This window comes from Pseudopipra pipra, chromosome 4, assembly GCF_036250125.1.
Source record: "Pseudopipra pipra isolate bDixPip1 chromosome 4, bDixPip1.hap1, whole genome shotgun sequence".
Classification (NCBI taxonomy): domain Eukaryota; kingdom Metazoa; phylum Chordata; class Aves; order Passeriformes; family Pipridae; genus Pseudopipra; species Pseudopipra pipra.
In genome coordinates this window covers 16657550-16673318 of record NC_087552.1, presented here as the reverse complement: position 1 = coordinate 16673318, position 15769 = coordinate 16657550, and the positions used below count along the sequence as shown (strand labels likewise).

The window sequence follows — 15769 nt, the reverse complement described above, 5'->3', positions numbered from 1 at the left end:
GTAGCACTGTACTAGTCTAGGAATAGTGTTTGAAATAGGGGAATTAACTGTCTTTTGAAGTGTCACAATTCTTTAGTGAAGATTGGCTCTGAGAAGCTAATCTGTTTGAAAAATAAAAAAACCTCACCTACACTGAAATTGTTTTAAATAATTGTGAATTTGTTAGCTTCTGACTGGTTTACCCTGATTAGATGAGGGCTTAATTATTACAATTTCTGAAGCAAGTGCTCACTTGCTTTTAATAAAACAAAAGAGACTAACATTGATTTTCAGATTTAGTCAATCTTTTAGGAACGTATAGAAGAAAAAAATAGGTGCTCCTGTGCCTGTAGAATGTATGAGAAATCCAGACAATAAACAATACTAATGTAGTTTGTAACTGTGTGACTTCCAGCATGTCTGGGAGTTTTGGCAAAAATTGGACATGTAATCTGAACTGATATGCATAAAAAGAAACTAATCAGGATTAAAAATAGGCATGTTTAGACTGGCAATCTAATTAATTAAAAGAAAAAGTAAAGGGATAAATGAAATCATGTCTTAAACAGATTAAAACGTGAGACTGTTCCTTTTTGCCCCGGTAAAATAATGGCACGGAAACAAAAATTTTGCAGAGTTGGAGTGGTTTGCATCTAATGTTGCTCATGTAAAATTGCACACATTAAGTTTGAAATGAATTTGTGTATAAGGCCTTAATTTTTTTTTTTTATTTGAGGATGGAAGTAGCAATAAGCAAACTTCCTATAAAACCAAAAAATATATAAATTTCCTCTGATTTCAAATCACCTTCTTTCACTAATTTTCATTTTCATGCAACAGAGAATCAATATATCTTTCTTGTTTTTTCAACTAACATTCATTATAATTCTGTTTATTTTCTTTAATTAAGAAAATAAATGAGTTAAATCCTTTTAAAAATATGCTGAGTTTAAGGAGGATATGTAGTGAATATAAATTTGGAGCTATTTCACGTTTTATACGAAGGTTATTCATTAAACATTATTACTACATTTAAAAATACATGTCATCTTTTTTTTGCCAAAGTGAGTTTTGTATACATTTGTTTGATAAATTTTAAAAACTGATAAACAGAACCATAATATATTAACATATAATGCTTTACTGTGAAAACTCAAGCAGATTTACTCCGAAACAGAGATGAAAGTGAGATGCAGGCATTGAAATAGGATTAAACAGCAGGTGATATGTTCTAATTGCACTGTGTACATACACTCAATTTGGCAATAAGTTACATATAGTATGTGAGCATCCTCCACCTGTAGATGTGATGTCAGAATTGCTTGTGTTGAAATACCAGTCAGTCTGTGTGGTTCCAGATGCCTCCATTGCCATTTGTGTGTGCTCAGAATTCATCAGCCTCCTTCCCCATAATTTTTCCTGAAGTTTGCATCTTGCCTGTAGATCAAGGGTTGTAGTATCTCAGATATTTGATGCTTGAGATGGTCCTAAGCTCATATCACGTGGATGTGACATATCCTGGCTTCCCAAACGCAAAGTAGTGACAAGTTGGAAAGATAACCATCTAAGCTCACTCTGTTCCTCTGATACTTTGAAAGAGGGTGAAAACATGTTTTGGCCTCAGACAGCCTGGCCTTTTTGCAGAAGTTCCTTCACCTTTACTCACTCAAGCTGCAGAGTATTTCACAGCACAAAAATACAAATGTGCCCCTTGTGGTCTGAACTTGGCTGTCAGTATGTTGCTGATGGCTGGTATTTGGGTTGTTGATTTGCTGCAGTTGCTAGTCCAATTGTTGAAATATCTTGGAAATACATGGAGAAAATAAAGCTTGGTGGCCCATGTTGAGCCAATCATTTATAGTCTCTTACAGAGGGTGGTATTGAGCAAACTAACATATTTACTAATAGTAATCTAAGAAGGGGGAATTCGCTTGAGTTGTTTCTTCCTTGGATTGTCTCATAGGCTGAATGTGAGATTTTCCTGCACATGCTGTGTCCAGGAAGGGCTACTGCTAAGACAGGACTAATATTTGGATAGGCAGGACTTGGCTGAGTTGCCTGAGCTTTAAATGTTTCAATTACAGCTGTAATGTTCTGAAGTGGTGTGAATTTTTTAAACTGTTTTGCAGTTTGCACTTCCAGTGTTTTCTCTGGTGCTCTGAGTTTCTCTGTTTATGTACTTGAAGGATTTCACGTGTTTTATTACTGCTTCACTCTAAAGAACTCAGCCTTTCACCATTCAGTTTGCAAATGGTTGTTCAAATACAACTTCTATGAAGAGAGTGTATGATAAGTCTGTGGGAAGCAGGAGTGAATTGCCTCTTGTCCTTACTGATGCTCTGAATGTAGAAAACACCGAGGAGTTCTACTCATTTTCTGTTGCCTGTTTCCTCCACTTCCTACTTGAAGTTCTTTGAGTTTCACTTGTTTTGCCTCTGAGCCACACAGAGTTGCTCACAGGATTTTTGCTTCTCCTGGGAAGACACAGGGGCTGTCCCCCAAAGTGTCAAGTCATAAATGAGTCCATGTCAAAGGCTGAGGTGAAAAAGGATGCTTGGAAGAAATGCAGGGATAAACAGTAACAGGAGATAAAAATGGAGTTGTGACTCCTGAATGCTTGTTCTGTATATAGAGAAATGTAAATTTTCTCTAAACAAGTTGGCTTGTTTTGCAAAGATGAATGGTATTTATTGATTTTTATACACAGGTGAAAATGAACTTGAAGTCTTGCAATAAAATACATTAGCAGGAGACAAGCTAAAGTAAGAAAAATGAGTGTGAAGTGAGTTACCATCAGTGTTGAGGTTATTCAAGAAATTCACTGGATTATAGTAGCTATTTCAAAGAGAATTGCAACTTTACAGTGACAGTAGTTGAAGGCTAGTTACTGAAGCAAAATGACACTTATAAAAATCTCAGATGCTGATGATATGCAATGGAAATGGCATACTATTGTGCCAGTAAAAAAAACTGTTTTAAAGCCACTTCTCTTAAGAGAAATTTTCACCATTGTTTCATGAAGTCTGTTTTGTTTTAGCCTACAGATGTGTTTATGTAACAGATCCTTTATATTAGCTTGTAAAACCTTTCATTGTAGTCTTGCATTGTGCACTACCAGCCCTGGAAGTGTATTTTTGAATAAGCTCATTATTTTACTGGATACTTCTTCCACAAAGGGCATCAGTGTATGGTAGGTCTGTTGTACAAAATTAAGGGATATGGTTATTTAATTCAACTCCTATTCTTTTTACCTCATCTCTGTTCTCACAGAGTAAAGTATATCCTCATGTACTGCTTGTGTATTGCCAAGTCTACTTTTTAAGTGTATATGTAAAAGCGTAAGGATCTTGCACAAGGAGTTTCTTTAACAATATTTTATTGCTAGAGACACTTATTTGTTTAGACCCTTGGGGACCTTGAATAAACAATAAGGCTTCACTGTAAGGGTGCTAGACAGATGATCTATTTGCATTTTCTTTTATGTTCTTGCAAATGTCTGTAAAACTGTCAGTTTGAAGGAGCCAGTTTATCAGTGAAAGGATAAGGAAGAGATAAGTCAGTTTAGTTCCACATGTTTGAAGTAGCTACTGCACTTACCCACATGTGTGTTGTGGATGAAAATATGCTACTGAAGTATTTTCATTTTTTTCAATAAAGGCAGAAAAAGTAGAATGAAAAGCCACCTCTGAGTTGAATAAAGTAAAAAAAGTACTTCCACAAAACAAAATTTGCATGCAGAAATCACTATGCCTAATCCTATTGAAAAAACCACTGAAATTCTCAGCCGCAATAAATCTGAGATTCACCTCTTTTAGTGAAATATATCTGAGTTTGGAATGTGGACTGAGGTGTTGATAAGCCTGAAGAGATTCAGACCATAAATATTTTTATGTAATCTTCAAAAAAGAACATCAGTTTATGCAGATGCCTGCCTTAGGCTGTTGTCAAAATCAGATGATCAGTGCTTTTTCTGTTATGTCTATATTTAAAAGTTGGTTTAACCTAAAATTTCATAGTTTTACATTTGTGCATGATCTGTTTTGCACAGTTTGTTTTTGTTTCTAGAAGAGAAAAACAATCATGTCCTGTGTTGTCAGTGATTTCCTTTACCTCCCACTCAAACTATTTTTACCAGTGTGTTGAAAAAATGGAAAAACAAAAAAAACCCCAGCCCATCCCAAAAATAAAGCAAACAACAAAAACCTCAAGTTACCCTAGACTGAGTGTATGTCTCTTTATTAGCCTCATGATGGCTATTATGCCCTTTCATTGTCCTTGCAGATGTTTCCCTTGATCTTTTTTGCTATTTTTTTCCCTCAGTTATTTTGCTGATGGCCTAAATATTGCATAGAATTATTTTCATCTCATTTAATTGTAAAACTCACACTATTATGCTGTACTGTCAAGTCTTATTTTATACTGATAAAATGATCCTTGCATTTAATAGGGTGGGATTTTAGTTGTATATACAATTGACTTTATAACCATACCCAATAAGTAGTGGATTACTGGTCACAGATTTTAGATGTAATAAAAAGCATTTGAGCATTTACATAACAAGACACAGTCTGTGTATTTAGAGGACTTTCTTATTTTGAAGGCTTTGGACTCCATTTCAGTTTAGTGTTGTGTTGAACTGACCAGACCAATGTGCTGATTTCCCCTTGTGGACAGTGTAGGTGTAAATCCACTACTGGGCATGTGGGCTTCAGAATATTTTTAAGTTAGAGGGGCCTTGTTAAATGAGAATAGGGATGTTGGGCTTTAGGGAGAAAGCTGAGAGTTCTAGTAAAATTATTTGAATAAAGGTTATCATGAAAAATGAAATAATTGTTTTAAAATCTTAATTTTTAAAAGATTTAGTTAGAAAAGCTGTTAAGTAAGCTGACAAACAACTGGAGTCTTTGGAACCACTGAATCATGTGGCTCCTGCCTTATGTGGGCTTTGTTTTGTTTTTCTGTGCAGGAGGCTCTGTTCTAATTTTCGGCACATCATTTGACAGCTTTTCCTTTGGGAATACCCAAAATACTTTTTGGTGGTTTGACTATGTAAAACTAGATCTTAAAGAAATGGAATTATATCCATGAAAACATTTGCAAAACCTAGCCATCACCGTTGAAACTTTCAGGAGTGTATATTCGATTAGCCTTTATTAGATAAATTATTTAGGATACAATGCCCAGAAGATTGATGTTTCACTTTGCTTTCAGCTAACACTTTGTTCACCACTTTCTTATCCTTCATTCTGTATGACCCACTTAATTTCCTTCTGATCCCATCATCCCCACACAGTTTCAGGTCGAATTTATGAAAGGCATAAGTGAATCACCATCACAAAGACATCTCCTGCCTGTGAAGAAAGAAAAAGAAATAAGAGCAAAACTTTTCATTATTTTGAGGCTGTAGTTTATTTTATTAGTTTCTGTGATGTCTTTGAAACAAGATTAGAAAAAACATCTTCCCTGGATAGAAAAACAAAAAAACACACCCTACCCACCACAAAACCCCAGCATTTCTTGGAGGAAGATCTGCGTGCCACAGTTTTGGATCAGAAGTTTAAAATTTGACAGGAGAAATAAATTCAGTATCTCAAGGATCTGTCTTTGCCATCACTTTTCAAATCTATCCCACTTCAGTCAGGTTAAAAGACTTTGAAGGGTTGGAGTTGACACATTTTGGTAGACAGTTTTAAGATCTTAGGAGCTGATTTCCAGACAGGTTGCATTTAAGAGAGCTCACTCCATTGTAGGTGGGACCATCAGGAGTGTTTCTATAGTTACAGTTCTGAGAAGGGTCACGTCTTTGCTAAGGTAGATGTGAGAACTGAAATGATTAAACTCCCTTCTTTCATGCTTTTTTCCTTTTTTTTTTTCCCCTCCTCTCCAGCAACATAAGAATCTGAAACTGGCGAGGTGAGAGGAAAGAGAATAGGACAGGGTCTAAGGGTGGAAAGAGATAGGATTGCAGATGGACTAGAAGCAGTCATGCTCCTGGGAAATGCTCAGAAATCTGTCTGCTAAGATTCATTCCTCTCCATAGTTTGGAATGCAGTGTAAGATTTGTGAGTCACCATTCCTGTCCTGGCAGAAAATATCTGTGAAGTCTCTGGCTGTCTGTGCTTACCCCCTGTTCATCATCGCTAATACCAATCCATACTGCAGTATGGAGGTTATATTTCTCTTTATGTACTGAACAGCAGAATTTAATATTTACAGATTCCTCCTGTGCTGATGAGAGCCATGGAGTGTCAATTTGACGTAACACAACTGCTTTTTTTTTTTTTTTGGTAAGTGTAGGATACATAAGTGACTGAGTCTTCCCTATCAACCTTTGAATAATTAATGTGGCAAAGTTAATAACTCATAAATGAGGTTATACCACTGCCATCATGCTAATGACACTGGCAGTGCAATGGAAAATTTTATCATAGCTGTCTCTGTCAGAGTCCTAATGTTGCAAAAATTTAAGGCAGGCTGTTGAAAATACCCACTCATTTTGTTTTCTGCATGATTTTGACGCAAATATATTTTAATTTTACACAAAAATACTGTGCAAGTTACTTGAAATTAGATGAGCACTTCTAGTAACCAAAAGAGATGCTTTAAAACTTTACCATTTGGCTTTACATTATTATATATTAGTATTATTATATATTTTAGCACATTACAGGAACATCAAAGGTGTAAGACATTGTTTCTATTTACTGCTTAAGGTTGCGTTACTGAATTTGTTCAGAGGGAATTATGGCTTATAAGACCAAAAGGAATCACTGCAGTTTAGTCCAACTTCCTTCACAAAACTGCAGCACTTCCTTGAATCACAAAACAAACTGCAACACTTCTATTTGTACTAGAGCAGCATTTAAAAAGCTTACCATGGCATACCTGGTATATATGAATGCAAATAAATGTGACTCTTATGGAAGAAAACGTTTGAGGTACAAAGAGGTGAAAGGTTTTTACCTAGTCCTCACACAACACTTGAAAAGCAAGATTTCTCCTGTAATTCATTTATATGATTTGTTTATTATTACTTTCTCTTGTAGGAAAGGGATCATCTAATTCAAAATTGCCATCTGTTCCTACAGTTTCTTCAGTGCCTGAGGATTCCGCCTCAAATATGAGGTAACTTCTTCAATTGAACATCTGAACAGCTGTGCTGTGGCTCACATTTTTGATATTACAGTTGATATTATTTTTCCACATAACTTAAGAATGTTCTTTTGCTGACGTACAATACATAATGAGGGTTTGGGAAAATACTGAGCAACAGGTTATTAATTCCTTCTTATAAATGTATATCACATATCACTTAACATTGTCAAAATCTATATTAGTTTTTACAAAATTTCAGTAGCTTCCTTCTCCTGTTTCTAATCACATGTATCTCTTTACTAGTATTACAGACAGGCTTGAACATGCTTTGGAAAAAGCTGCCCCACTTCTGAGAGAGATTTTTGTGGATTTTGCTCCCTTTCTTTCTCGGACTCTTTTGGGCAGCCACGGGCAGGAGTTGCTGATAGAAGGTACAAGTAAGTTTCCATTTAAAAAAAGGTTTTTTTAAATGTGTGCTTTGTTTTTCTTTGGAGACTCAAGATTTCTTTGTTTAGGAGACTTCTTCCTTCCTTTCCAAACAGTGCTGTCCACTGGATTTCTTTGCCTCCTGTCCCTTCTGTCTTTAGTCATCTGAAGTCATTGTCATTGCCTCCTCATTTTTACCATCTCTGTAACCTCTTTGGGTCTATCTCATCTTAAATTTCATGTATCTCATTATGAGAGACAAACTACAGTTGTCTCTTGGTTAGTTTTCCAACTCTTCCAGCAAATTGTCCCATAGAAGCTGGTTTATGAAATATGTTTTGTGAGCCTTAAAAAAAAATTAATGTCACAGTCAACACTTTTTTGCAAACTAAAGTTATATAATGTAGAAAGTTAAGCACAAAGACTTGCATTTTTACTGGGATGTTATAGCAGAAGGCTTCTTGGGAACTAAGTCAGTAGAGCATGTTCTGGTCCATTTGTTGCATGTGAGTCTGCTTCTGCCTTTCTGGTTTCCAACTGGAAGGCAGCCATACAGGTAAGAGAAATACGTTGTCAGTATTGAGAATAATTCTCTGGTACTTTTGAGAAGATAAAGGTTCATGTGTACAGCATTGATCATGGCTTTTCTTGGTGAAGAGTGGCATAAAATGATTGAGACTGAGATGATGGACTTTTCTTTCTACAGGTAGGATTTATCTGTTTAAGAATGAGACTCAGTTCTGCAATGCAGACATTAACATCCTCAGTTTAAAAAGTCGTGTCTGTTGGAACACTGTGACTTTAGTAGCGACACCAGTTTTTCAATTTTCTCATAGTTTGGCTATATCATATGCTTTGTCCACTGACTTTTAGAAAGAAAGTTGCAGGTTTTGTCCCGTTAAAGAGGTGACTTGAATTAGAGCCAGAGCTTGTTGGAGTTTGCAGTGAAAAGTGCACTCATGGTAGAATCTCATGGTTGCTTAACTTGAGCTGATAACTGGCACGTGAGCTGTATTTGTGCTAATACAGCTAGTTTCTTCCTAGGGAATTAGAGGTCCACTTAAAAACATTTTTGGAACTAATTGTTTCTTGAATTAGGACAGTCATCCTGTATGTAGCTCTGAATATGATTAACATTGGCAGAAACACAATTACAGTATCAAACACAGTCAAGCATTTTCCTGAAGAGTGCTGATATCAAAATCAAGAGTTTGTTAAACTTCACTGAAACTAAAGGTGTTTAGTTTAGGAATTTAGCTTGCTTACTGGTTTGGGTAGGAAGAAATGGAAGGAAGAAGTGTGTGAATTGCCTTCTGTGAGACTCAGGAAGATGGGATTCTGCTTGTGTTTATGCACGTGGGCATCACCTTAGCTGATAAACATTTTAATGGAAGCTGCCTTATGAACAAAAGTATTTCATTCCTTTAATAAGAAAAACCAGAAAAGTGATTTTCCTCCAAGCTCTATTTGCCAGAGAAGTAAATATCCTATTTAGTTACATTTTTTCTTCTCTGAAGATAAAAGATAATCTGGTTTCAAAGTATTTTGACTGTAGTATAGGTTATATACTCAGATAAATGAGTATTTCATAGATTGGGTGACCAAAAAAAAAAAAGCAGGATAATTATTGGGAGTGTATGAACTGTCTAGACAAAAATAAACACATGAAACCAATTTTTGGGCCTAAAACTCAATTATAGAAAAACACCAAACAAAATGCAAACCCAAATAATAATAATAGTCAAATTAGTTTATAAACAATTGAAAATATATATAATAGGTTACTGCTTGCACTTCTGCTAAGGTTTAGTGTGGGGTTAAGGGTCAAAGTACTAATAAGAGTGTTTGGGATGTCTGCTGCCATGAAACAAAATGGAAACTTGATTGATAGCTGGGGGCTGAAAGGAGAACGCGCAATGGAGAAAGCAAAGGTCATAAAGCCATTTCCCTTCTCTGCATATATAATGATCCAATCCTTCAAGAAATAGCAAAATGTAGATACAGTGGATTAATATAACATATGTTAACCACACTTCTGATCATTTTGACATACAAACATTTATGTGAATAATGGAGGTAATGTATTACTATTAGCTGTATTGCTATTAGTGGTATGAAAATTTTGGTTTTCTTTTGTTTGTCAAAATGCTTCTAATCTATTGAACTTCAAAACACTTTGTGTTAGTAGCTGGTGCCATATAAACATGCATTTGTGTATACTTTTTTCTTTTTGTAGGTCTTGTATGCATGAAGTCTAGCAGTTCAGTTGTGGAGCTGGTGATGCTTCTTTGCTCTCAGGTGAGATTTAAGTAGCAATGTCTGAAAGTGCTGTCTTTGAACACAATGGAAATTACAGTTAAAATTTGACTTTAAATTTGACTTTAAGCTTATATAAATATGTAAAGAGATAATGTACAAGGCCTTTTGATTAAAAACAAAATCATAGTAATTGTATCTATTCAGTTCAAGAGAGAAGATATGAATGGTTTTATGTTACCTTACTAGTGAGCATTTACATAACCTTGAAGATGGTGTGCCTAAGTAATTCTATGCTGTCATTTTTATAAGATAAAATAGGATCAATAAAATATTAAAGTTAAAGAAACATTGATTTCTGCATCTTGACAAGCTGAATCCTCTGGGATAAATAGAATTTTTCCTTTTGTGTAGAGGTTACAAAACAAGTGATAAATACTTTTGAAACCCTGTCATTCTCAATTGATTTGACAAGTACTAAGAATTTGAGAAAATTTAAGTAAGCAACCCTGGTTGTCAGCAGTTTGGTACATTCTCCACTCCTAAAGGCAAAGTGATTTTAGATATTTAAGAAGTGGCCTGTTCCCATGGTTAGAAAAGAGCCAGAGCCTAAAGAACTTTAAATTGTGTATGCTGTATTAATTGGATTTTCTTTTGGGGTTTCTTGTTTTCTTTTTTTTTTGTAATTAAACGGAAGACTGTTTTTATTGAGCCTTTCTTTTGGTGCCTTAAAAATTATACCTTTCTGGTAGTAAATTCCCCTACTTAAAACTTTAAAATAGCCTTTTTTAATGGGAATGGTATTGGTCTGGAGGTCAAGGGTTCTGACCCATTTCAAAACCTTTGACCTTCATTTACAACCCTTATGGTTTGCTTGCCTGACGAATAAGGATAATGCAAAATTAATGTTTCTTCACATCGATTTATTCGTTTTAGTGCCTATATTGCCAAATTTATTTAGAGTGTGCTGATAGACATTTCATGAATACAAATGAAAGAATCATAGAAGGTGTGAAAAATCGATAGTCTGCATTGTCAATAAAGTGCAATAAGAACAATTACTTCTGGAGATTACACCTAATAGATTTTACAATGAACTAGTGAAGAGTAGTTATGTTTTCTAGTGAGGTTATTATTAATGAATGTAACTAGAACTTTGCTCACCTACTTTTCCGTCTTCCTCAGGAAATACAATATCTTTTTACCCTGAGAGGAATTTAATATTCCTTTTGGAACTTTTGGAATTTAGAGATTGTTATTTTACATATGGCAATACTGGAAGTGAACGTTGTTCACAACTTCTGGAATATGAACTTGCAGCTGATTTAGATTAGAAAAGAATCTTTGCTACCAAGAAATCCGTATGCAAATTTTACTGTTCATTCATTAAAGTGCTAGAGTAGAACTAATCTGAGTATTAAATATGTATCTGACAGCTTGGTATTACCATTTTAAAAAATTAGTTTTCGGTATCCATGCTGCTTGTATCAATAATTAGTGCTTGACCTTTCCCTCTTTTTTTGGTAGGGTAATCTAATCTTGCTTAAAATCATGTTGTGCTCTGTACTGTACGTCACTTGTTTGGTTTTGGGAAGTGGAAAGGACGAGGAATAAATGACGTGCTCTAATGCATCTATTTGTCATATGTGTCACAATGCCACTTAATGCTAATCTAATCAAATTGAAGCTATCCTGATTGCTTAGCAGTGCTGGTTGCAGAGACCGAGGTTGTTCTTTGTGAAATAGTAGAAATAAACCAATAAAGTGGCAAAGACCTCAAAGTCTTTCTAAAGTTGCATAGCAGCTGTAATTTTTGGCAGAATATGAAAAATGATGTGAGAAATGAATCTAAAATTAGCTCCAGATGTATACAGATTGTTCTGGGGTGATAATTACATTTTTCACTTTGAATTTTCCTAATTCAAAGAGGTCAGCATGGCAATCACAGAAGTGATTTATTTTGTTAAGAAGTGAACTGTCTTTTGCTACATGAAAGCTTGAGAGATATGAAATTGAATTTCAAGCCGACATTTTAGAGATACTGGGAGGAGATGGGGTTGAGCTTGATTGATTTTTTTCCTTTTTTTTTTTCTTTTTCTTTTCTTTTTTTCCCCCTGCAAGATAGGGTGGGAAATGAAGTGATATCCTTTTGCTAAAATTTTAATTAATTTTTAAGAGGAGATGGAGAGGATGAAGTGCCAAAGATCAAAAGATCAGGTCAAAAAACAGTTTTTAATCACATAAATAATGTGGCATAGTTACAAAGTAAGTATCTGCAAATTTGATTTAAAACTTCACAAATTTGTCAGCCATCACTTTATGAAATTGAAAGATTGCTTTGATTAATCTTTGGTGTTTTTACGATAACCTCTTCTCAAAATTCATTTTAAACATTGTATATCCAATGTTAGCCATTGGATCATTTTTTCTTAAACATCCGACTTTTTCCTGAGGTTTATTTAGATTTGTGGCTGAAATATGTTTTTTTTTTCCTCAGAAGTGCAAAATGGCATAATAATATCGCACAAGTAATTTTTTCATAAAATTGTGAAAATAAAGCTCTTTCCTATGTGAAGTGTTTTTTTAAAAAAAGAAAGAGGTACCGTTCTGTGGAACTATTTGTGACACGTGGTGAATTTCTTTTCTTGCTTAAATTTCATATATTTAGGCATATGGAAAAAAAACATTGCTTTTGTATTTGTTTAGTGTTTGCATGTTGGTCTATTGCTTTCTATTTAACGAAGGCAAAAAGAGAAACAGGTGGTTTGAGATACACACAAAAGGCTTTTCCTAAGACAAAACCAGTTTTTTGATAGACACACTACATTTTGAGACGTGTCTCTGTGTGTGTACTTACATTTCTATAAATCTATCAAAACATAAAGAATCCTTCATTTAATATTACTGCAAAGTGTTCCTGCTTATTTGACATTAATATCATTTTTGAAAGAATCGACGTTGCATTCAAGGCCACTTTATAAAAGCGTTGTGTTGCTCATCCTAATTCAGTCTGACACACATTCCAATAACACTACCTCCCTTCTAGGGTTTAAAACTAAATTTATGGCTGAGCATTGTGAAGTGCATCATTTAAAAATGGTTTCAACCCAAAACATCTAATAAATAAATAATGTGTATGGCTACTCAGTAGCAGACTTTCCAGACTAGAAATCATTCCATCGGATACTCAACAGTCCACTATCGGAGAGGGCTGTCAGATAAATCTTATAGTAGCTGCATTCATGTCCTGTAAATCACATGTTATTGTCTGAGCCTTCTGCCAGGTCATCTATTCTTTTCCCATTTATCAGAAATGCATACAGTACAGTGAACCTAGAAGCACCATCTCGTCTGGCCTGGCATCCTGTCGGGGTAATTAAACCAGCCAAAAGAGAGAAGTCCTGCTTCTGTTATCCCTTCTAAATGAGTGACATCAGGATGCTGAAGGTGCTCATGTGCAATTGTGAGACAAGACTTCTGCATGGGGAAACTGATGTCACCCCCAAAGAAAGCATTTTCTTCTAAAAGGACTTTGTGCCTAAAACGCAAAGGGGGCTTGTATGAGTTGAGTGCATATCCCTAAAGCAAATATGCTACTGTGCTTCCTTTCATTTGTCAGATATTTTCTTGAAATACAAGTAGGAACAGCTGTGATCTTCCCTACTCTCTCATGAAGGGATTAAAAATATTTCTTTCTTGCTCACATGCATGAAGCATTCATCCTGTTATTGTAGCTCCAAGGTGAAATGGTACAAAATAGGTTCCATAGTTTTCCTTGATGCCTGTGAATTTACAAAATCTTTGACCCTTGAAAAATGCTTCTTTCTGTAGTAAATCAACTGAATCTCCAGTGGAATATGTGTAAGAGAACTAATTGGATGGTTCTTGTCAGATTCATCTTTGGCTTAAGAGTTTTTTTTCTACTGAATCTAAACTTAGACTGACTCAAATACTGTTCAACTCTTGTATAACCTTCTTGGTTCCTCCTTCCTCTGTCCAATGTTGTTTCAAAAGGACTAAAGGCACATTCCTGATAGCTCATGGCATATATAAAACCAGGACCAATGTTTTAATACATTTAAGATCTCAATAATTTATCTTTTGAGAAATATTAATATGATATATTGCAATATAACTACATACCCTTAGCTGTTAAATGTATACTGGGCCTTGATAAGGTATATCTTTCATGAGGAGGTGGAAGAGAGAAGCATAAACCCTGGTACTCCAGGTGTTTTTGTGTGCAGAGATAGCATCTGCTCATATGGCCCAATGAAATATGATTATGGCTGAAAATGTCCTGTGCTGATAGTTTTTGGAGTTATTTTTTGGCGAGAAAAGCATGATCCAGGGCCGTACCATGTGCATTTTAAAAATACAGCAGAGGCTGATCAGTAGTATTAAAGCAGAAAAAAATTACCCTGTGAAAACTGGTCTTACTGCCTCTGTAGGGAAACTTAAGGATCTTCAGCTCTCTTTTTTTCTAGTCCAGTTACCATTGGTTAAGTGGTGAAATTTTTGCCTGAGGTTATTTCTTTAGTATGATCTTTCATATGCTACTAAACCCCTTCTTGAATGGATTCTGTTGCTCCTAAAGAAGTCAGGTTACATCTCTTGCATGGGCAGTATCTTGGTCATATCATATCTCTTACTTTGATTAGGAATCTTAATTATTTGAGCAATATCAACCTGTGCCATGCAGTCATGCACCCATACAAACAGGATGATAGCATTATTTTCCCTAAGGGAGAGCAATAAGATAATAGTTACGATTTGGATTTTTTTCAGCAGAATTTTCTCACACCCTCCTTTTGCTTCCACCCCATTACTTCACTGTTTGTGGGATTGCAGTAGGATCTTCAGGCTTTTATGAGTATCCTCTGCTCAGAAAAAAAAATTTGCATCAGTGATCCAAATTCATTCTCTCAGGAATGGATTTCTGCAGCGTGTTCTAAAATGTGGTAAGTCTTTGAATTACTTGGAGATTTTAGTTGATGTAGAAGATGGCAGGTTTTCAGTTGCAGAGAGAACACTTTATGCTGATGCTCCGTGATCTGCACTGGTTCCTAATTTACTTTTAAGTGCTATTTGATGTGATGGATAACTGTAGTGATTGCTATGAAGTTTTAATTGATTTGGGTATATGTTAGCTAAAGACTGATGTCACTATGATGCCATAGCAGCTGAACTCAACAGATTCATCAAAACTCTTAACAATATCCTGGTTTAGATATGAAGAGAATAAATGCTGTTTGAGTACTTTTTATGTGCCCCAAGTGTTAGATGATGACATTTTAATCACAGTAATGTTCTTCCATCTAATCACTTTATGTTATAAAAGCTGAAAATAAGTTTAAAAAGGATTTGATTTCCATTTATAGATGTGATTTTAAAAAAAATGTATATGTTTTGGCATAGAGGGTAGATTTTGTGGGGATTTTGTAAGCTGTCAAATGATTTTCTATCAACTGTAATACATGCTCTAATTTTCTTTTAGAAGGCATTTGGAAAATACTGGGAGTTGGAAGGTTTTCTTTTTATATAGTGTGAACTTCTGCAAATAGGATCTTTGTCTTTATCAAAGATTCATGTAGCTGTATTTGAGTTGAAAAAAACCCACGACACTTCAATGATAGATTGCTTTCATGATAAAATGGTTAGAACCAAAACTTTATTAGGCAAATGAAAATGATTTAGATCCTCACAAATAAAAATAGAAAAAAGAATTTACCAAAGTCTAAATGAAGTTCAGAAAAAGATGTTGCATCAATCATGCCCACAGGTGTTTGCCTTGTATTGCTAACTTTCCTTGAAAAGGTATGAAGTATTCAGTGTTTCTAGTTTAGTATGAGATACACTTGTGCTCTTTTGAAGAATGTGAAGATTGGGAGAATATTTGATAGCCTAGATTTTTGTAGAGATGAGATGGCTGTGGTAGGAAGTGAATATTCAAGATCACCTTGCTCTGCTATGAATTATTTGGATTCTTAAGCCACCTCAGATGTGATTCATC

General features: G+C 35.0%; 1 protein-coding gene across 4 annotated transcripts in view; it reads left to right on the top strand.

Annotated features, from left to right (window-relative positions):
• Positions 1-15769, top strand: part of LRBA (LPS responsive beige-like anchor protein) — a 408434-nt gene that overhangs the window by 101927 nt on the left and 290738 nt on the right. For 3 of the 4 annotated variants that reach the window (XM_064651760.1, XM_064651761.1, XM_064651758.1), the window contains 3 exons: positions 7026-7104; positions 7378-7511; positions 9737-9798. In XM_064651760.1, coding sequence (XP_064507830.1) covers positions 7026-7104; positions 7378-7511; positions 9737-9798 — 275 coding nt within the window. The remainder of the gene's footprint in view (positions 1-7025; positions 7105-7377; positions 7512-9736; positions 9799-15769) is intronic. The other variant, XM_064651759.1, reaches the window with a different exon arrangement.